Below are 23,756 nucleotides of genomic sequence, written 5' to 3'. Positions count from 1 at the left end.
TTTCTTCTTAAATTTCTTCTTTCTATTGTAATTAAAACCACCATAAAATTCCCAAACTGACTTGAGTAATTTATTGAGATTGAATTAATCCCTGGCAACCACTAGTATAATATATTCAGTCAATAACCCCTAATTTTACCCCTTACAATCAGGACAGGATGAAATGTGTACCAGCATGGTATTCCTATGGAACAATATTAAAATATTATGTAAAATTATTATAACAATGCCCATTGTTTTGCTATTATTATTATTGATATCATTGTCAGTATAAAAGCTATACAAATTTTAATAGTTTGAAACTGTACTAGAACTTTTGGACTTAATTTATGTGCGATGATGCCTTTTCATCACTGGAGTATAGTCAATTCTGTTATTAAAGTTAAAACCAAAGGATTCCTTTTTCTTCTCTGAAGTTTAATGGATACCTTTTGGTTTTTACATCAGTTCTTTTTGGATATATTTTTCTAGTCTTCCTTTTTTTTTTTTTTAAACAAATGGTAAATAATGAAAGTGAACAGGGAGCAGCAAAGTGACTTAGTACATAGACAGTCAGGCCTGTCGATGGAAGATCCTGGATTCAAATTTGACCTCAGATACTTCCTAGCTAAATGACTTAGCCTGGGCAAAGACTTAGACTGGACTTAGCCCCCATTGCCTATTCTTTACTGCTCTTTTGACTTAGAATCAACAAGGAGTATCAATTCTAAGAGGGAAGGAAAGATTTTTTAAAAAAAATTAATAAACTGAACAGTTTACTGGGCAACCACTTGCAATCAAAAAATAAAATAAAATAAAGTATAGGCCAAGTGATAGAGGCCTGTCTGAAGCCTGAAATGGCTTTGCAAAGTACAGAAATTTTCTTGGCTACAGCAAATCACAAAACAAAACAAAACAAAACATTCTTCTAGTCAAGGGAGCAGTTCTCCTTCTATGATGTTGGAACATCTGGATGACATAATAGATCCTGGATATTTGGAGGTATTATTAATACAAAGTTTACATTTTGGACATACTTTTAGTAGAAGCCATTTTTAAGGTAGAGGAATTTATTCCAATCCACTGATTGTCCTAAAAATTATAGCTCCCCAAAAATATCATAATGTGTCTTTGTTAATTGAGGATTCCCACTCCCAGGAGGTATTTGAGCAAAGGATGAGTCATTTCCTGGATTTTATGTAGAATAGATATTTGTTTTTAAATTAGGAATTATAGTCAGACCCCATTAGTATGAATAATAAAATCCTGAAAGTTCATGTACTGTTTGAATTTACATTGCATATTTCCATTCATCTGGAACCAATAAGTATATTTTACATAATTCTAAATTTGAATACTGTGAATTTAAATGTATGTAGCCATTTCAGGGGATTAATTACATTAATCAGGATCTAATTATAGATGGATTTTGAGATCAATTTGTTCAATCTCTTGTTTTTCAGGAGAGAAAACTGAGGATCAAGGAGAGAAAATTACTAGCCTTATAACTCTTTTAACTTCCCAACCTATACTCCTTCTATTCTATCAAAGTACCTCTTTTAGTCTTCTTGTCAAGTTCAAGATGCAGTCTTAAATTTACTGGTATACTATGAGGATCAAAATGTAGAGGGAGGAGAAGAGAAATAGTCGTTTATATAGTGCCTACTATGTGCCAGCCTCGTGCTAAGACCTTTTACAAATATTATTTCATTTGCTCTTCACAGGAAACCTGCAAGATAGGTGCTATTATAACTCTCATTTTGCAGTTAAGGAAAATGAGACAAACAGAAGTTAAGGAACTTGGTCAGGGTCACAGTAAATGTCTGAGGCCAAATATTAAACTTCGATCTTTCTGACTCTGGGTTCAATGCTCTATCCATTATGTGCTACCAATAATCTCCATTAGATTATAAAAGACAAAATCTATGGGTTTTTTGCCTCTTTTTTGTACTCCCAGCACCTGGCACAGTGTCTGGTACACAGTAAGGGCTTAACAAATGTTTATTGCTTTATTGATTGATTAATAATGAGAGGAATTATGGAAGGAGGAATGATCTTCTTAAGCACAGAGACATACATGTTCATACACAGACAGATTAGAATCATTCCTGTCACTCAGGCCAGGGAAATGCCCCAAAGTCCTGATGATACAAGACTAGTTTATCTGTAGTAGCTGGGAATCAATAAGACAGGTGACAGAATGAGGTCAGAAACTAGACCTCTGATCTGCTCTGCAAACCAGAGAAATTACAGTCCACTGACCAGCGTGTAACTGACAGTCAGATGGATAAGGGAAAGAGAAATGCCATACCCTCGGTCCAGGATTCCCTGGCAGGCCACCTTCTCCTCGCTCTCCTGTCTCTCCCTGGAAAGAACACAAAGGATAATTACTAGGAGGATATCACCAAACATTTAATAAGAATTTAGAATGTTCTGTACTTAGCATGGAAGGAAACACAAAAACATACAACACATGGCATTTAAATATATGTTCCTTTCCAGTTTTCAAAAAATTTTTGGTACAATTTGATCTTCATACCAACTGAAGAAGGTAAGTACAACAGATTTTATCTATAGAGAGAATCATTGACTTGACTACAGTCAAACAACCAGTAATTACTAGGTTCAAGATCCAAGCATTCTATTCTCTTTCCTAATTCCAAGTCCAAAACTCTTTCTAATTAGATTGTCTCCCTCATTTTATTGTAAGCTTCTTGAGAATAAGAGTTATTGCTTTTTGTATTTTTTATCCCAAAGTTTATCCCAGTGTCTTACACATAATCAACTTGGTAAATGGTTCTTGACCAACTGAGCTCTTTCAATGGATACGTATTCATGTGGAAAAAATGTGTTAAATATGATTCTGTGCAATAAGGACCCCAAATTCAGTGCTGAGGATTCACACACTTTCTATCCTTAAGAAACTTACACTTTAATATAGGAGCTAAGACATGTCTGTCTAGGGAACCACAATAGTAAAGACCATGAGAATAGTTGCCAACCATTAAATTGTTTTGAGGCACTGAATTATTATGCAATATATGTGTTAGAGATGTGAGACTGTGTAAATGTGAGATTGAGATACATATTGGATAATTATCATTAATGAACTTAAAATCTTCAGGGATATAAGATAAAGGGGAACATTTTAAAACTAGAAATTGAAGATTAAGTGTAATATGGGAGGTACAATATCCTAGGAGTTCTAAGGAAAGGACAATTATTTCAACTGATAGGACAAGGAGAAAAGTTAAGAATTAAGAGAGGGTACATGAAAGTGGTGGCATTAAAATTTTGGGGGATTGGAAGTAATGAATTCTACATTTAGGAAAGTTTAAAAAAACAAAGTATTGAGATAAGAAAAAGTAGAATGAATTTCTAGAATAAATATGTTTTGTAGTCTAGTCAGGCTAAAATATTAAATTGGGGCTTGAAATTATGTAATTTGAGAAGAAGCGGAAAGAATATATTTGAGAAAGATTGGGATTAGGACCTTAAATGTCAAGCTAAGTAGTTTAGAATTTATAAAGTAGACGTTGATTGAAGAATTTCCACAATCTAGAAAATGCCTACAGCATCTTGAGAAATAGTGCTCCTAAGCTTGAGCAATCTAATAATAAATTTAGGTGTGAGATTTATATACAAAAGCACCATGAATGAGCATAAATACATCAATTAACAAAAAATCAAAGTGATAGTCCAATAGATAGTTGTTAGTGCTTAACATGGCACATGGTGCTTAATAAATGCTTGCTGACTTGATTTAACCAAATGAGAATGAAACATCACTTTTATGTAAACCATCCCAGTGATACAAACTGGGGAAAGACACACAATAATTCAAGCTGCAAAACAATGGCAGTCTATTGGTTATAGGAATAATATCTTCTCATAGTCCATGCAACTATGATTCCCTAGAAAAGTATAATGACTCATTTCCTGTATTAATATAAAAGTTTCTTGAAAGCAGGAAGTGTGAATTTCCAGTACTGAACTCCCAATCTTTATTAGACATAGACATTTAATGAACATTTCCCATATTTGTTGAATCAGTATCCATTGTCAGAATGAGTAAAAGGGAGTTACCAGCAATTTGCATAGTGAGTCACAAGGTCCTTGAGTTCACCAGCAAAACAAAAAAAAGTCTTACTACCATGTAATAAAATTTGAAAGGAAGTCAGTTCTTTAGCCCATATGTCTTGCCTTCCCCTAATAGAATGCCAATTTTTTGAGGTACAGAATTGATCTGCTTGTTGTTCAATTATCTGACTCTTCATGACCCCATTTGGGCATTTTCTTAACAAAGATACCAGAGTGGTTTGCCATTTTCTTTTCCAATTCATTTTACATATGAGGAAACTGAGGCAAACAGGGTTAAGTGAATTACCCAAGAGCACATAGCTAGTAAATGTCTGAGACCAGGTTTTTCTGACTCCAGGGATGGTACTATCCATGGCACCACCTAACTGTTGGTTTGCTTGCTGGTAATTCTATCCCCAGTGCTTATTACCATACTTGGCACAAAATAAACACTGAAATCATGTTCATTCATTCATTCATTCATTCAGCCCTTTGTAATCAAGAAATGGCTGTTTATGGCTGGAATAATTAGCATAACTTTAGGAATAGAGATGTATAGCATTTTTTAGCTTCTCAAAAGACTTTCATTCCTTTTTTCCTACACATAAAACCTTGGGAAGTAGGCAGGACAAGGACTACTCTCTCCCTTTTACAAATGAGAGATTAAGCAGTTTCCCTATGTCACACAGGCAATAAATGGTGAAACCAGAATTTGAATCTGTCTTCTCTCTCTAACATCGGTACCTTTTTTAATACTCATGTCATTGAAGACTTCAAGAAAGGCTCTTTTTCCCAATGAAGAAGAGATTATTTTGAGAAAGACAGACAAAAATGATAATTTCATAGCAAAATATTAGGACACAGTGTATCTTTTTATCTTTTGTCTTTTTTTTAATCCTTATCTTCTGTCTTAGAATCAATTCTATGGTTCTGAGGCAGAAGAGTCATAAGAACTGGACGATGGGTGTTAAGTGACTTTCCCAGATTCATACAACTAGGAGCTCTCTGAGACCAAATTTGAGCCCAGCATCCTTCCATTTTCTAGCACTGGCTCTCAATCCATTAAGTCATATAACTACCTACTACAACAGATTCTTAATTACAGGCGTACAAACTTTTCTTTTAATATATGAGTCCTATTTCAGTATAAATGGTTTCTTTATAATCCAATATATTATATATATATATTTATATAACATATATATGTTAAACATATATTATTATAGTATTAATAACATTCTAAAAATTGCCAAAGTGGTCTATTATTCAATAAACAAAGAATTTTGCTATGAATGGGCATCTCACCTGATAGGCAGATGTGGACCCTGAATTTCTAGCTACATGACTGGCCAATTTGCTTCACTTCTAAGACTCAGTCTCCTTATCTCTCAAATGAGGACAGTAATCCCTGTATAATTTACCTTCTCAGGTGGGGGTAAGAAAATATATTTGGCCAACCTCAAAGGCACTACAGAAATATGTTAGTCTTTTAATCAAAGTCTTTTAATCAGAGGGGAGCCATGTCTGTGTGGTCTCTGAGCTGACAACGCTAGAAACCATCACGTTGAATTTGTTCTTCTGTCCCTGTCTGGGGAAAGCAAGAGTTACCAAAGCATAAAACATTCCCCTCACTCCTCTCCCTTGATGTGCCAAACATTGTTTAAAGGAAGCTATTGGGAAAATTGATTCTTTCACAAACCAGCTCAGGGGAGTGAAATGTTTATAGTTCTGGGGAAATCTTTTATTATTTTCTTTTATCTAGCCTTGACATTTTCCAATCCATAGAGTCCCTGATAGTAATAATAACAAGACTGTATGCATCTTGTGCTTCTGGACTTTATGTCCAGAAAGATGGCCTGGATTCAAAGGCTGACTCTAGTGTTTGACCCTGGGTGTGTGGATCTCTCTGGGATTCAGATCTGTTACTATCTGTAGAATGGATTTTATAATATCTGCACCATCTACCTCATAGGGTGGTTGGGAAAAATGAATAAGTGGATAAATGTTAAAGGCTCATTATATGTGCTCAAAGGACCTGGATCTCATTGGTCAGTCTCATTCAACCTCTACTACGCTTCAGGATGGCAAGCATCTGTAATTGCATCAGTGTTGGTATATTCCCAACTTTCTCTCTCCATCTCTAACTCTCTGCCTCTGTAAGAGATGATATTTTAGAAGAATTGTGTTCTTCCTTCTAATTTTTCCTTGGTGTCCTAGTGATAAGCCTCTCCAAACAGAGCTTTGCTGGCCTAAAGGTGACAGAACCTCGATCTATGACTGGGTATTTATTTGAAACTTTTCTAGCTTGTCAGGATCTATCAGACTTTGGAGTTTTATGACATAGTCCAAAAGAAGTCTAGGTCAGCTCCAAATCCCAATGAGGCATTAGGAGAAGACTATGGTTGAGAGCATATGATTCTAAATTACAAAATAAATATGGAGAGAGAAAGAGAAGAAAATAGGGGATGGAAGGCCCTCTTTGGGAATTTTAGCTTAAGGTGTTTCAGATTTAAGTTATATATTGGATACCAACCTTGGGTCCTTGAAGTCCAGGAAGTCCATTTGTCCCATCTTTCCCAGGTGAGCCCTATTTCCCCAAAGAACAATAAACAGTCAGATATATGAATATACAAGTAATTTCAATCTAGAAAGTTGTTTTATATTTAGATCCTTTGAAATATCCATTGTCTAGGATTAATTTTCTCCAAATTTCTTTATTGAAATCTTCTTCCTTCAAAAGCCTGACTCAGAGGCCACTTGTTCCATGACACCTTTTCTGGTATTCACAGATGAAACAGATCATTTTGTTCTCATATTTTCTAGCATCACTAAGGTTCTTTCCTTTGACCTCATCATGTTATTTCTCATTCATCGAACCAAATACAATGGAGTGTACCATCTGTAATTAGAAAATCTTGAACCCTTGGACTCCATCTCCCAGAATTCTTTTCTTTTCCCAAGAATCTTTTTCCCTTCATTCATGTTAGCAAAGTTATATTATTGTTTTTAAGCTGTGTAACTCCTCTCTCTCTCTCTCATTTTTCCCACTTGCATGGCTAGGTGAGCTTTTCTCTTTTTCTCTAGCCTTTTATTTTTATCTTTTTGCTTCAAGTTATTATTAATAAATTTTGTTAAATATAATACAGGAGTATTTTGGATATTAATTTTTAATCTACATAACCATATGGTATAGAGCTAACATGATATAGTGGACATAATGCCATACTTGGTGTCAGGATATCTAAGTTCAAATTTCACTTCTGACCATTAGGAAGTTTCAAATAAAGAAATAGGAATGATAAAGGAAGATTATGAATATAAAGTCTCATGGAAAATTGGTAGAAAAGACTAATAATTCATAGGAGACAACATTTAAGGGGAAAAAAGCTAGAGTAAAGTTCTTTGGCTTAGATATTTATATATACATTCACAGAGGTTGATGATAAAATTAATACAAAGAGATACATTTGACCTCATGGAAATTGCTGAGACGATAACTTATGGGTCATGACTAGACCAAGGCAATGGGATGATAGATTTTATTTAAAATAGAAAAGGTTAGACAAAGTATCATATTATATAATATATCCATGAAAGAATAAATAAGCTAAAATGTGGAAAGCATGAAGGAAAATTAGGATGAAGATCAAGGAGCAGCACTATTATCATAGTAATATACAGCAGACTACCTAATCGGAAGGAAGGAAGGGATGATGAGCCTGGGAAAGAGTTCATAAATCTCGCAAGGACTTGGGGGAAAGTAACAATGGAAGATTTCACTTGGTCACAAAATTTCTAGAGTTTTCTTTCTACCAAATGCAAAGCAGCAGCTAAATTTGGGGGAAAATATTTCATTGAGTTAAAAGAAAAGGCTAAATGACCCAAAATTCAATAGTAAAAGTCAATAAGGGAGAGAATGAGGTAGGTGGGGGAAGTACACAATGTTCTTGAAATTAAAATTCTGATTACACAGTCATTAAGGATTTCAATTAAGAATAAAAGGAGTATTTTTCAAGATGACTGTGGATATATATGGAACCACTGGCCAGGGTAGAGTTTCAAAACACATATGTTCAAGATGGGATCAAGAACAGTTAACAAAACAAGAATATAAAAGTATCATTGTCTTATAAGAATGTGAGGAATGTGAACATCTAGAGAGAAATGAAGCTTCTGTTTGATTCTAAGGATAACAACAGACATTTAAAAACCAGACAAGCAAGTGAAAGATTGAAGAAGGATAAAATGGTTCAAGGTGGATAGGGAAATGATAAAGAAAACATAAAGCTGTAATTTTCAGATCAATCAACAAGCATTTTAAGTACTTACAATGTGCCATATTTTAAAGATACAAAACAATCCTTGCCTTCAATTAGGTAATATTCTATTGGGGAAAAGACTATATACTAAACATATATATGTATGTATGTAGAAAAGTACACATATATAAAATGTGTGTATACACACACATAAACACATTAAATTGACAAAAAAAAAGGAGCTTTGAAAGAAAGAGCACTTACAGCTAGGGTGGGAAGTAAAGAGGAAAGGTTTTATGCAGGAAGTGTACCTGAGCTGATTCTTGGAGGAAACAAGGAATTCTAAAAGGCAGAAGAGAAGATGGGGTTCATTCCAAGCAAGGGGATAACCAAAGGACCAGAAATAGATGGAGTGCCACATCTGAGGAACAGCAGGAAAGCCAATTTGGAGATATCATCAAATGAGAATAATGCACATGTGGGTTGAAAAGGAGTTGAAGCTATGTAGTAAAGGATTTTAAATATAAAATGAAATTTATATTTTACCCTAGAGGCAATAGAAAGCAACAGGATTTCAGTGATTAAGAGAATTACATGGCCAGACATTTACTTTAGGAAAATCATTTTGGTAGCTATGGGGAGGATACATTTGAAAAGGGAGAAACTTGAGGCAGGGAGGATATTAGAATATGTTAGATTTCTATTAGAAAATAGAAACTCAAGGAAGATATTAGAATAGTCTAGATAAGAAGGGAGAAGAGTCTGAATTAAGGTAGTTTTTGTGTGATTAGTAAAGTAATATGTTGTCAAGACACACTGGGAGGTAAGGCATTGCAAAGGCTTGGAAATGTGAAGGGAATATTTGGAAATGAGAATGAAGAATGAAGGATGTCCTTTAGGTTGGAAACAAGGGAGAATGAAAGGCTGGCCATGCTCTCAATAAAAATAGGGAAGTGAAGAAGATGAGTGATTTGGGAGAAGAAACAATGACTTTTCTTTTGTGATTGCTGACTTTGAGAGGACTATGTTGCATCCAAATTGAAATGTCCATTAGGCCATTGTTGCCAGATTAAAGCTTGGTTGAAGGACCAGAGCTTGACATATAAATGATGGAGTTCTATGCATAGAATCGATAATTAAAATAAAATGTTTAATAATGTGATCCCAGTTGAAAGAGGTGGACAGAATAAAGAAAGAAGAGAGAACAATAGAGAAAGGGACTGGCTTAGAGTCTTGAACAGTACCAACAATTAGGAAATAACAGAAGGATGAAAAGACAGCAAAGGAATCCATGGAGTATTAGGATGAGAGTCAGAAAAAAGAAGCATCAGGAAAAGCTACTGGAGAGATAATTCACAAGAGAGGGTTAAAATATTCCCCAAACCTATAAAAAAGTAAAAGTTATAACTTGAATATGACACAAAACTGAAAGGAATAGTAAACATGTTGTATTATAGTAATAACTAAAAAAAATCTCAACAACATCCAACAAGAACTAGTACATGATTAATATAAGTACTTATAAATGTATATAGAAATTACAGGCTAGATTGTTGGGCCCAGTCTGAGAAAATGAAATTTAATTCAGATTAAGGTGAAATTTTATATTTGTTAAAAAAAAAAAACTTTACAAGAATGTGGAATAGTACTTACAGGTTGGCCAGGCTGGCCAGGTTTTCCAGAGAAGCCAATCTCTCCAGGAAGGCCCTAGATGAGAAAATCCCCATAAAGAACTGGAAGTCTGCCATCTTTGCTAGCCCCATCACCACCCCATAACATAGTTGGATTTCTTTCTATATGATCTGGAGAGGTTGTTGATTTTTTTCCCCTGACTGCCTTTACATGGTAGTCCTGTATCTACAAAATCATAGATGCTAAGATTTTGAAGTGTACTCAGAGGCCATCTAGTTTAATATGTACTTGAAAAAGAATTTTTTCTGCAAAAATGTTATCTAAGCTGTCTTTAGTTTTCTAACAAGGGAGGAACCTCTTGAATTAGCTCTTTTTATTTGTTCATAGGGCATCATTTCTGTCTCAAAAACTTGGCACAAATTCACAGGTACCCACTTCATCATATCTGGGCACTTCTATTAGTCTTGAGAATGGTAGAGATGGGTCTTGGCTGATAGGTTCACATAATTTGGTTAAAGTAGCAGGTCTTGGGAAGGGAAGGAGGAAATTTTTCAGGGACTTTCCATTCAAAATAATTGATGATACACATTGGCATACATTTCTAAGTAGATTAAATTATATTTCAAGTTTTCTATACTCCTCCCAACCGAAATGACACGGAAACAAAACAAAATCAATCTTACTGGGGGTCCAGCTGGCCCAGGTGGTCCTCGGACACCAGGAGATCCTTGAGAGCCCTGTAAGGAAAAGAGAAAAATGGCCTGATACATAAAAAAAATGGTAGAGAGTGTAGTAGGAATAGAAGTTTCCTTGTGGATTAGATGTTGCTACTAGCTTAAGGGTCTGGAGAAAACATCTAGTTCAAGCCGAAACCAAAAAGAAAAGCTCTCTACAATGTAATAATAACAACTAATAATAAATACTTATTTGGAACATATAAAGATTTGTGATTCCATCATTATGGAGGCATTTTCCACTAAGGCAGTTTCTAATCCTACAATACTTTAGCAGATAAACTTCCTAAGTTGCTATTGAATAAAGAATAAAAGAAAATATGAAAGAAAGAAGGAAAAAAGATAAGGAAGGAAGGAAGGGAGGAAAAAAGGAAGGAAGGGAGGAATGAAGAGTAAGAAGAAACAAAAAGGAAAGTAGAGGAAGGAAGGGAATGTTTCTGAACATTAATGTTCAGAAACTCTCCTTTCATCTCTAAATTTTCAACCAAACATCTTTACTTCTTCTTGTTTTTAATAGAAACTTTCCTCTGTCCATGATACTCATGCAACTCTTTTCACTTGTAGTTACTCTACACATTCCTCCCAACCCCAATTTGCAAGGGATCAACAAATGCATGCTTTTTATTCCCCACTGTTGTTTTCTGTTTTCACCAGGACCAATTCTCAGAGAACTTTCCTCATTCAGTTGTCCATGCATCTGCTTTATATCACACTTCCTCCTTGATGCTACCATTTTCTGACTCTAGGCTAATTTTATGACTTTTTTAGCATCATCAGTATAAAGTTTACAGATTTTCTTTCTATACCACTCCATTCCATCACCATCATCCCAAGTACTTCAATATCCATTGTTAATAATATAAACTGTTAGTACCTCCCTTTCCTGAATCATTTTTAAGAATTTTATAAATAATGTTATACAATTACTTCTATATGTACAAGTTATTTCACTTTAGGGAATATCAGTTCCTTGAGGTCAAGGATTATTATTATTATTATTATTTTTTGCATCTAGCACACTTCCCAGCACTTAGTATGTGTTTAATAAATGTTGGTTGATTAACAACCCAACTACAAGCTTCTAATTTTCCACAACTCTAAGGACATCTTTCTTTGTTCTATTTCTGCTATACTTTAGAGATAATGCATTTCTTGGAAGTGTTCCTTTGTCAAGGATTAGAATTCTGAGACTGCACTCTAAGCCACAACCATCTATTCAAAGGTTCACTTCTCCCACTCTCACTCATAGCAAACCTATTGTTTAACTTTATTCCTACATTCTGATTTCTTTCATGCTCTCAGTCCTGCTCAAGCCTGTTTTCTGTTACCTCCACAACTCATCTTGACCCTACAGTTTACCACTTTAATGTGTCATCAGCAAACTATTCATTTTTTTTTGCTACTTAACTTTCCATAGTTCAATCCTATGAAATGTTTGCCGATGAGTAATCTCCATTATACATTTATTTTTTGTTTTCCACAATAGGTGTGAGAAAGTCATGAAAAAAATTCATTTCAACTGAAAAAAAAATCTTCAATTTAAACCTCAGATGAGACTCCATTGCTACTTAACAATCCTTAGTCCTTCCTTGCTAAAATGATGATCCTATAAGAAGTAGATCAACTTCTCAGCAGGAAGGGAGCCTCTATAGCATCCTTCTCAGTCCTCCACTCAGGAGTAGCATGTTTCTGAAACTCTAGAAAAATAGACTACTTATCTCCCAATATCCCTGAAGGAGGCAGCAGAGACTTTCATAAAAGCCCTCACTCCCCTGAAGAATTACACCATATTCCTCTATTCAGGACAGCCCTCTCTCCTTCCCTCAACATCTCAGAATATATATATATATATATATATATATATATATATATATATATAAACATATTTTCTGTGTGTGTGTCTGTGTGTGTGGTCAGGATAATTTTAGGGTTTGGTCACCAGGGAATATCCCAAATAAAATAACCAAGTCAGTTTGGAAATTTATGGTGGTTTAATTAATAGAGAGGGAAGGAATTAAGGAGAAGGGAGAGGGAAAGGGCATAGGATTTCTCCTGCCTGGCCTGTGCCAGGGGGAGTTCAAAGTCCTCCACCATGAGGTCTCTGAAGAAGATTAGTGACTTTCTTAAGAAGATAGTGTTTGGAAGGTAAAGGAGAAAGTCTAAACTCTGATAGAGCTCAGTAAAGATGCCTCACCTGAACTAGGCTACTCAGGTTCCTCCAGTATGGTATCAAAGAAAACTCACCGCTAAACCTGGACAATAGCAGCCACCACCCAAGATGCTGAAACACTCATAACACTCTGCTAACCACCTCTCCACCGCCCAAGAGGCCAGAGAAAGGAAGTGACGTGAAATATATAGACAATTTTTACATCACTTTCCTGTGTCTTACATGTACCAATGGTAGCTTAAGCTTGACTTAGGACAGCCCAGGGGTCTGTCAGTTGTTTATGATTTGTCATTTGCTAGCACATGTCTGTCATAGGCCATCCCCCTAAATACTTAATCCTTCAATATGGGTGTAGATGTTCCTGTTTTTGTTAGACTAAGTAGGGTGGAGTAATCTAAAGTTCACAGTGTGTGTGCGTGTGTGTATGTGTGTGTGTGTGTGTGTGTGTATACACTCGTGCATGCACATGCAGACACTTTGTAAACTTGAAGTGTACCCTATGAATATAAGTTGCTACATCACTGAGGCAATGTAGTATGGTTAAAGGGGTGCTGGATTTAGAGCCTCAAGATCCAGGTTCAAATCCTAGTGTTGCCACTTCTTAACTATGGGACTTGGCTCAAGACACTCAGGATGAGGGAGGCCCAAGTTTCCTCACTGATAAATTAAAGTGGGTTGGACTAGATGGTCTCTCATTTTCCTTCTAGAATTAAATCTATCATGCTATGATCTCTCTCTTCCTCTAGCAAGTCATTTTCTAGACCTTAGTTTCCTGATTTGTAAAATGAGAGTGTTGAAGGATTTGATTTTAAGATCACTTCTTGTCTAACATTGTTGTGTTGTTCAAATAACCAAAATATGTTCTTCAGTTCAACTAATGGGAAGCTTCCTGAGGGCAACTAAATGGTAAATGGAAAAAGCACTGGGCTTGGATTTGGGAAGATCTGAGTTCAAATTTAGCCCCAGACAAAAATCAACATGGACAAAAAAAGCTTATTGGATCATGTGGAGTTAGACAAAAAAGAACAGCCACAATAAAAACGAAAAATGAAAAGTGAGAAAAAGACTAGTAGATAGAAACTTACAACTGGATAATGTAAAAAAAATGTTTTTGCAACTTTGGGACAGGGGTTCAACCCTATTCTTTCTGACCCTTTGGAGTATGACAATGTTATAATAGCAGCACAGATTTTCGGGCCAGAAAGTGGAATATATGTGAACACTAGAGGGCAGTGAACATCCACAAAAGAGAATGGTTCAGCCTGTTGGAAAATAGGTCTCCATTTCTCTTGGAGCCCATTCAATATCTCAAAAATGCAGGAGTATATGTTAGCCCAAATGCGGCAGATGAGTACTAAACATTTTCTAAAAAACGAACACAGGATTTGTTAGGAACTTCCTTTTCTCTGACTCCTCACTGGCCTATTGTGCAGGAGCCATGGCGAAGAAATTTTCCTCTTTATGGAGGAAAGGCAGATGTGGCTGACAGATGCAAATTCAGCATAAAAGAGTCTGCAGTAGCACTTCAAAGCTGTCAGTCAGCTGTCATTCAGCTCCGCTTGGTTGGTTTATTTCTAAAGTAAAAGAATTACAGAAAAGACCATCTAATAGGACCCTAACGACCATGTAGTCCATCCTATACAGGAATCACTTAAACAATACTCTTGACAAGTGGTCAACCAAACTTCTCCTTTGAATGTGTCTCTGGTGATAGAAACTCAGTGCTTTTATGATGGTTCCATTCTACTATTGATGCATCTGCTAGAAAATGCTTATGTTAGAAAATGTTTATGGAGAAAAAAATCTGGATATCCAAAATAAATAAGCAACATTCCTTAATAGCTAATGTCATTAGAAGACATCAACAAATAGTTCTCAGAAAGAGAAGAGCAAAATATTATTAACCATCTGAAAGAAGGTTCTAAATCACTAACCACTGGAGAAATTAAAATCAAAATAATTCTGAGGTTTTATCTCCTACTCAATATATTCCATGGATAGCAAAAGCTAGGAACAGTCATTTCTGGAGGGAATATGGAAAAACAGGTAAAAAAAAAGTGCTATCAGTGGAGCTGTGAATTATTTCAATCATTCTGAAAAGAAATTTGGAATTATGTGAAGAAAGTGACTAAATGTCACTGTTTGACCCAAAGATTATGCTCCTAGGCAGGACTTCAATGAGGTCAGGGACAAAAACAAAGACTCCATAAACAAAATATTTATAGCAGCAATTTTTTGTGGAACCAAAAGACTGGAAACATAATAGATTCCTATTAATTTGGAAATAGCTAAACAAATTGTGGTGCATGAACTTACATTTACATGCATATTACTGTGCTGTAAGAAATGATGAAGATGAAAACAGAAGCATGGGAATCAAATGCATACTCCTCTGTTCAGCTTTTATAGCCCTTTAGAATCTGGACTCATTCTATCTCTTGGACATCACCCCTCTCTACCCACAGAGACACTCTGTTGTCCAGCCAAATTGGTCTTATTGCTGTTTCTAACACATAACCTTCCATCACCCATCTCCATGGCTTTGCATTGACCATGCGCCATGACTGGGATGTACATCTCAGAAAGTCTTTCTCTTCCTCCAAGATCCAACTCAAGCACCACTTCTCTTATTATCATCTCCACATCATTGGCTACTGAACTATTTTAGGAGTCATCCCTCAACTTCCCTGTGCAGGTGGTCTGAATGCTCTCCCAACCTCTCCTAATACACTTGTCTGACCATGTCACTTCCCTGTTCAAACAGCCCAAGTGGCTCTCTATTTCCTCTCTATAAAATACAAAGTCCTGGGTTTGGAATACAAAGTTCTTCAAAATCTGGCTCCAGTTTACTATTCCAGGAAAATTTGAAGATTACTTTCCTTCCTATCCTCTTCCATCCATCCAGATTAAATTTCTTCCAATTCCCTGGAGAAAACATTCATCTCCTGCCTCATTAGTTTCTCACAGGTGGACCCCCATGCCTGGAAGTATGAACCCTCCTCACTTCTTCCTCTGGAAACTCCAAACTTCCTTCCAGATTCAGATCAAGAATGACCTCTTAATGGAGACCAATTATGAAACACACCATTGCTCCATAACATCCTCCATAACACCTACCCAATTTAGTTATCTTTGTAAATATTATTTTCCCAAGGAGAATCTTTGAGGACAAGAATGCTTCCATTTTTGTGTCTACATTAGCAGTGTTAAGCTCAATAGCTGGCATACAGTAGGCAATTAATGTTTCCTGCTATTCAATTGTTTGAGTCCTGTCCAACTTTTCATGACCCCTTTTAGGGTTTTCCTGGCAAAGATTCTGGAATTCTGACCATTTCCTTCTCCAGTTCATTTTATAAATGAGGAAACTGTGGCAAATAAAGGTAAATAACTTGCCCAGCATCACACAGCAAAGAAGTGTCTGAAACTAGAGTTGAACTCAGGAAAATGAGTCTTGTTTACTCTTGGATTGGCACTCTATCCATTTTGCCACCTAGCTGTCTTACTTTATGTATTTTTTTCTGTAAAGGCATGATACAATGCTCTCATATTTAATCACCTGCAGTTTTCACCTGGATGCTATAATTTAGACTCATGCTTGTTGAATGATTCCTGCTTACACAAAACTCACATATATGTTCCAGGAATTGGCAAAAGATTACCTTAGATATCCAAATCTCAATACTATCTTCTTTTTTTTAATTGAAATTTTTTATTTAATTAATTTAGAATACCTTTCCATGGTTACATGATTCATTTTCTTTCCTTTCCCTTCTCTCCCCCCCCCCCCCTCAGGTAACACACAGTTCCACTGGGTTTTACTTGTGTTGTTGATCAAGACCTATTTCCATATTATTGATGTTTGCACTAGGATGTTAATTTAGAGTCTATATCCCCAATCACATGCCCCTTGACTCATGTGATCAAGCAGTTGCTTTTCTTCTGTGTTTCTACTCCCACAGTTCTTTCTCTGAATGTGGATTGCGTTCTTTCTCATAAGTCCCTCCGAATTGTCCTGGATCATTGCATTGCTGCTAGTAGAGAAGTCCACTACATTCAATTGTGCCACAGTTGAAACCATTTTCTTAAAACAACTGCCCCTTCCTTCTGCTGGCTTCTAGAGAGTTCTTATTGCTGACTTTAGTGACTTTGATTAGCCACTAAAGCTGCTCAAAATTGGGCTGCATGGTTCTTGTCCAACACACTCCTGATCCATTTTTTTTTTTGGCAGAATCTGTGGGACTGGGTCATCTTACCTCACTCAAACTGAAAGTATGTATCCACTCATTAGCCAATCACACATTGCCTGGCACAACAGCTTTGACCCGCTCTGTTTCTCACCTGAACTTTTTTGTCCCTCCTTAGGCAGCCAGGTGGCCCTCCTTTGCTCAGGTTCAAAATATTCATAATAGAACTTAGTGTCATCATCAGATTGGATAACTCAAGAACGCAAGTGATCAAGGAGCTGCAGTCTCCCCAATATCATTCCAGGAGTGAGTGAACTCCAGGGGTGAGCCCACTTCTCTGACTCTCACTCTCTGTGGAGACCCCAAGTCCAGTTCATTTCTCATAAATTCCATTGCCTGCTCTTGACTCTTACACTAACTTTATTCTTCATAGGCTGGCCTCAGCTTCTGAAATCCTGGATCCTTGCCCAGGCACATATAGAGCCTGTCGCTGTCCGTACCACAGTATGATGGCTATATCACTTAGCTACAAATTCACAATGGCAAATGTAATTGTGAACCAGGATTAGCAACAACTGTTCTCCCAGATAGAATCACTGAATGTCAGAGCTGGCAGGGATCTCAGAATGTGAAATACTTGAAAATAAAAGCTATTGCTAGAAAAGACCTCAGAAATCTACTTCTTCAAAGTCCTTACTTAGAGTGTGACACTAAGTTTCCAAAGTCACAGATTTAGGTCTCAAAGGGACTTTAGTGATCATTGAAGCAAACCCTCATTTTGACATAAGAGGAAACTAAGTATGAGAGGAGTGGCTTGCCCAAGGTCATAAGGAAAATACTAGAATAAACAAACAATAATGATATTATCAGCTGCCAACTGGACATTTTGCATCAGACACCCCCTAAGGATCTCAAATTCAAAGTATTCTGACCCTGGTGTCAAAAAGACCTCAAGTCAGCATCACATACTTATCATTTGTAGTGTGACTCTGGGCAAGTCACTTAACATCTCTGTGCCTCAGTTTCCTCATTTGTCAAATGAGGATAACAATAGCACCAATTTTCCAGAGATACTGTGAGGATACAATGACACTATTTGTTCTCTAATCTTTTACCTATTCAATCTATTTTATTAATTTTAGTTTTTATTTCAAATATTTTTCCTTGTTTATAAGAATCATGTTCTTTCCCTCCCCTCTCCCCCCCATAGGGAATTCGATACCCCAATGGATCTAGATGTTCTTTCCTCTCAGAATTGATTTCACTGAGAGTAAGGTTTAAGTATTACCTATTAGCACTCTCTTCCTTTCCTTCTTATAATAGTATTCATCCCCTTCCCTTCCCATGTACCTCTTGGTGTGATATAGAGTATACTATTTATCTAATTCCTTCAAGTTTTATTTGGTGCCATATTCTATTCCCCCCTCCCTTTTTATTTTTTGCATATCATTTTAGACCACTTATTACCCCAATCGCTCTACCTATGAGTGATTCTTCTAATTACTATAATAATGAATATAATTTTGGGGAGTTACAAATAACATTTTCCATACATTAATATAAAAAATTTGATCTTATTGAAGCCCTTAAAGAAGAAAATTTAAAGAAAAAAATAATTTTTCCCTTTCCCCTCTCTTTCTTATTTACTTTTTCATGTTTCTTTTGATTTTTGTGCTTGGATATCAAATTTTCCACTTAGTTCTGGTCTTTTTTTTTTTTACAAATACTTGGAACTCTTCTATTTTGTTGAATGCCCATACTTTCCCCTAGAAGCATATAGTTAGTTTTGATGGGTAGGTGATCTTTTGTTGAAGAACCAATTCTCTTGCCTTTCTGAATATCATATTCCAAGCCTTGTGGTCCTTTAGTTTAGAAGCTGCCACATCTTGTGTAATCCTGATTAGTGCTCCTTGATATCTGAATTGTCTCTTTTTGGCTTCTTGTAAATTTTCTCATTAGCTTGGAAGCTCTCGATTTTGGCAATTACATTCCTTGGGGTTTTCTTTTGAGGATTTAGTGTACAGGGTTTTCTATGAATTCTTTCAATGTCTATTTTGCCCTATTGTTCAAAAACATCAGATCAGTTTTCTTGGATAATTTCTTGGAATATGCTATCAAGATTTCTGTTCAGTTTTGGGTTTTCAGGTAGACCAATGATTCTCAAATTGTCTCTTTGAGGATGGTTCTCATGGTCTATCATCCTGTCAGTGGAATATTTTGTTTTCTTCTATTTTGCCAGTCTTTTGACTTTGCTTTATTAATTCTTGCTGTTTTGCTAGATCATTGGCTTCCAATTGCCCGATTCTGGCCTTTAAGGACTGTTTTTCCCCTATAATCTTTTGATTTTCAGCAATAATCTGTTAATTTTCCTTTTCAGTTTGGTCTATCCTGCTTTTCATGGATTCCAGCTGTTTAATTTTGGTATCTAGTTGGGAGTTCCTGTTCTGTAAACTTATTTACTTTTTGAACTGTTTCCCACTTTTCTTGCCAATATTCTTCCATCTTTTTCAAAAGCTCAGATTTAAATTCTTCCAGAGTTTGTGGCCAATTTTATTTTTTGGAAGGTTTGGATGCATTTATTTGTATGTCCTCTTCTGCTGTTTCCTCTGTAGTGTTGATTTTTCCTCCATAAAAATTATCCAGGGTCAATGCCTTCTTCTTTTTCTTCTTGATGTTGGGAAGTTCTCCTCCCCGCCCCACCTCCCCCGGGCAGTGCTGGCCATCACTATTCTGGTTTCCCCTTCCCTTTCCACTCAGAGCTTTGAGTGAGGGGGGCAGGCTTTCTGTGCATGGAGCTTAGGAACATGGTTTTGCCTGAGGCCACCTCTGGAGTCTCTGCAGTTTCTACTGTTTATTGACTTTTTCAGAGCTATCTCTGTGCCCAAGGTTTGCACTCTTCAGACTGCTGGGGGTCTCAAGTCTAGCTGCTCTCACAAGTAGGTCTTTGGTGGTCTTAGTCTTCTGCCAAGGACCTAAAGGTGCCCCTAACTCACTCTAGAGGTGCCCGTTGATTACTCACTGATTCTAGCTCACTGGCTCTGACTCGAGCACACTGGTTCCATAGGTGGGGTGAGGGAGGTTTAATCAACCCATGTTTTGGTGGAAACTATTTCACCCCCTCACAGTGTAAAAATGCCAAAATCCCACATACCTTCAATGCTGAGCCCTACTGTAGAGTCCCCTCATGCATATGAATTTTTTTTCACTTCTTTTTTTTTAATTTTTAAACATTATTTTATTTGGTTGTTTCCATACATTATTCACTGGAAACAAAGATCATTTTCTTTTCCTCCCCTCCCCCCCACCTATCCCTCTCCCATAGCTGATGCATGATTCCACTGGTTATCACGTGTGTTCTTGACTCGAACCCATTTCCCTGTTGTTGGAATTTGCATTATAGTGTTCATTTAGATTCTCTCCTCAGTCTTATCCCCTCCAACCCTGTAGTCAAGCAGTTGCTTTTCATCAGTGTTTTTACTCCCACAGTTTATCCTCTGCTTGTGGGTAGTATTTTTTAGATCCCTGCAGATTGTTCAGGGACATTGCATTGATACTAATGGAGAAGTCCATCACCTTCAATTGTACCACAATGTATCAGTCTCTGTGTACAATGGTTTTTTGGTTCTGCTCCTTTCGCTCTGCATCACTTCCTGGAGGTTGTTCCAGTCTCCATGGAATTCCTCTACTTTATTATTCCTTTTAGCACAATATTATTCCATCACCAACATATGCCACAATTTGTTCAGCCATTCCCCAATTGACGGGCATCCCCTCGTTTTCCAATTTTTGGCCACCACAAAGAGTGCAGCTATGAATATTCTTGTACAAGTCTTTTTCCTTATTATCTCTTTGGGGTACAAACCCAGCAGTGCTATAGCTGGATCAAAGGGCAGACAGTCTTTTATCACCCTTTGGGCATAGTTCCAAATTGCCCTCCAGAATGGTTGGATCAATTCACAACTCCACCAGCAATGAATTAATGTCCCCACTTTGCCACATCCCCTCCAGCATTCATTACTTTCCATAGCTGTCATGTTAGCCAATCTGCTAGGTGTGAGGTGATACCTCAGAGTTGTTTTGATTTGCATCTCTCTGATTATAAGAGATGTAGAGCACTTTTTCATGTGCTTATTAATAGTTTTGATTTCTTTGGCTGTGAACTGCCTGTTCATGTCCCTTGCCCATTTGTCAATTGGAGAATGGCTTGATTTTTTGTACAATTGATTTAGTTCTTTATAAATTTGAGTAATTAAACCTTTGTCAGAGGTTTTTATGAAGATTGTTTCCCAATTTGTTGCTACCCTTCTGATTTTGGTTACATTGGTTTTGTTTGTACAAAACCTTTTTAATTTGCTGTAATCCAGATTATTTATTTTGCATTTTGTAACTCTTTCTAATTCTTGCTTGGTTTTGAAGTCTTTCCCTTCCCAAAGGTCTGACATGTATACTATTCTGTGTTTGCCTAATTTTCTTATAGTTTCCTTCTTTATGTTCAAGTCATTCATCCATTTTGAATTTATCTTGGTGTAGGGTGTGAAGTGTTGATCTAAACCTAATCTTTCCCACACTGTCCTCCAATTTTCCCAGCAGTTTTTATGAAATAGTGGATTTTTGTCCCCAAAGCTGGGATCTTTGGGTTTGTCATATACTGTCTTACTGAGGTTGCTTGCCCCCAGTCTATTCCACTGATCCTCCTTTCTGTCTCTTAGCCAGTACCAAATTGTTTTGATGACCGCTGCTTTATAATATAGTCTGAGATCTGGGACTGCAAGACCCCCTTCCTTTGTATTTTTTTTTTTCATTATTTCCCTGGATGTCCTTGATCTTTTGTTCTTCCAAATGAACTTTGTTATGGTTTTTTCTAAATCAGTAAAAAAAAATTTTGGAAGTTCCATGGATATGGCACTAAATAGATAGATGAGTTTGAGTAGGATGGTCATTTTTATTATATTGGCTCGTCCTACCCATGAGCAGTTAATGTTCTTCCAATTGTTCAAGTCTAGTTTTAGTTGTGTGGAAAGTGTTTTGTAGTTGTGTTCATATAGATCCTGTGTTTGTCTCGGGAGATAGATTCCTAAGTATTTTATTTTGTCTAGGGTAATTTTGAATGGGATTTCTCTTTCTAGTTCTTGCTGCTGAGCTGTGTTGGAATTATATAGAAATGCTGATGACTTATGTGGGTTTATTTTGTATCCTGCAACTTTGCTAAAGTTGTTGATTATTTAGATTAGCTTTTTGGTTGAATCTCTAGGATTCTTTAAGTAGACCATAATGTCATCTGCAAAGAGCGATAATTTGGTCGCCTCCTTGCCTATTTTAATGCCTTCAATTTCTTTTTCTTCTCTAATTGCTACTGCTAGTGTTTCTAATACAATGTCAAATAATAGAGGTGATAATGGGCATCCTTGTTTCACTCCTGATCTTAATGGGGTTTTTTTTGGCCTTTTGAGGTAGTATATATGAGGAGAGGAGGAGTCCCACATCTCCACTGCCACCCTATATACCAGGAAGTCTATTTTAATTTTTTTCCTGATCCCATGTTGATGTAATTTCTAAGTGTTTTCTGACATTTTGTAATGCATGTTCTCTTTTTCAGCCACCTCTCCACTTCCCTAATAAGGTAGATAATATGATATAGATTGTACATATATTATCATACAATATATTTCCATGTTCATCATGTTGTAGAACAAAACACATATTGCTTACATGACAGAAAAATTAATGGAGTAAATAAAGTGGAGAGTGGTATGCTACAATTTGCATCTGGTCTCCATCAGTTCCCTCAATACCAGTAGATAGCCTTTTTCATCATGAGTTCCTTGGAATTGTTCTGGATCTTTTCCTTGTTGATAATAGTCAAGTCATTCACTCATGACAAAGAATGCTATCCATCTCCAGAAAAAGAATTGTTGGAATCAGAATGTGAATGAAAATATGATTTTTTCAATTATTTCAGTTTTTATTTGGGGGTTTGGGATTTCTATGATTATTTTCTTATAAAAAAGAACAATATAGAAATATGCTTTGTATGCTAATATATGTAAAAATGGAAAAATAGTTGTTTCATTCAGAGTTGATCATTTGCACTATTATTGTGACTGTGTACAATGTTCTCCTTCTTCTGCTTTCTTCAGATTACATTACTTTATTCTCCAGTTTATTTTTCCCTACAACTGAGCATCACTTTTCTAAAGTTCAGGTTTGATAATGCCCTTACTCTGATCAATAAACTCTGCTGGTTTCATATGACTTTTAGGATCTAAAATAAACATTTTCTATTTGTCTTTTCAAGCCCTTCCAGACTTATTAGATAGTATTCACCTTCCCCTATTACATCTCCCACACAAACTGACCTTAATGCCTCACAACAGTCCATCACAGATCTGTGTACCTTTGCACTACTCTCTACACCTAGAATGCATTCCCTCCTAATTTCCAACTCTTGGAATTCTCTTTCCTTTAAAGCTCAGCTCATGTCAACATTTACATAAAACACTTTTAGATACCAGCACCTACTAATGTCTATTCTACTCATTATTTTGAAATATTTTGCACATCTACCTATGAATGTTGCCAAACCAGGAGAGTGTAAGCTTCTTGAGGGCAGGGACTGTTCCACTTTTGCTTTTTTCTCCCTAGCACCTATTTTGTTTTCTTGAATAAAGTAAGTGATCACTAAATGTTTTTGGATAGGTTAATTGGCTTAATAGAAAAA

The 23,756-nt window shown here is 36.3% G+C and overlaps 1 protein-coding gene across 1 annotated transcript in view; it reads right to left on the bottom strand.

Moving 5' to 3' along the window:
* COL22A1 (collagen type XXII alpha 1 chain) overlaps positions 1-23,756 on the bottom strand; it is a 564,322-nt gene that overhangs the window by 161,196 nt on the left and 379,370 nt on the right. The window contains exons 25-28 of the mRNA XM_056823025.1: positions 10,634-10,687; positions 9,972-10,025; positions 6,593-6,646; positions 2,291-2,344 (exon numbers count right to left, since the gene is read on the bottom strand). Coding sequence (XP_056679003.1) covers positions 2,291-2,344; positions 6,593-6,646; positions 9,972-10,025; positions 10,634-10,687 — 216 coding nt within the window. The remainder of the gene's footprint in view (positions 1-2,290; positions 2,345-6,592; positions 6,647-9,971; positions 10,026-10,633; positions 10,688-23,756) is intronic.

Source organism: Monodelphis domestica, chromosome 3, assembly GCF_027887165.1.
Source record: "Monodelphis domestica isolate mMonDom1 chromosome 3, mMonDom1.pri, whole genome shotgun sequence".
NCBI classification, from domain to species: Eukaryota; Metazoa; Chordata; class Mammalia; order Didelphimorphia; family Didelphidae; genus Monodelphis; species Monodelphis domestica.
This window is presented reverse-complemented; position numbering and strand designations above follow the sequence as displayed.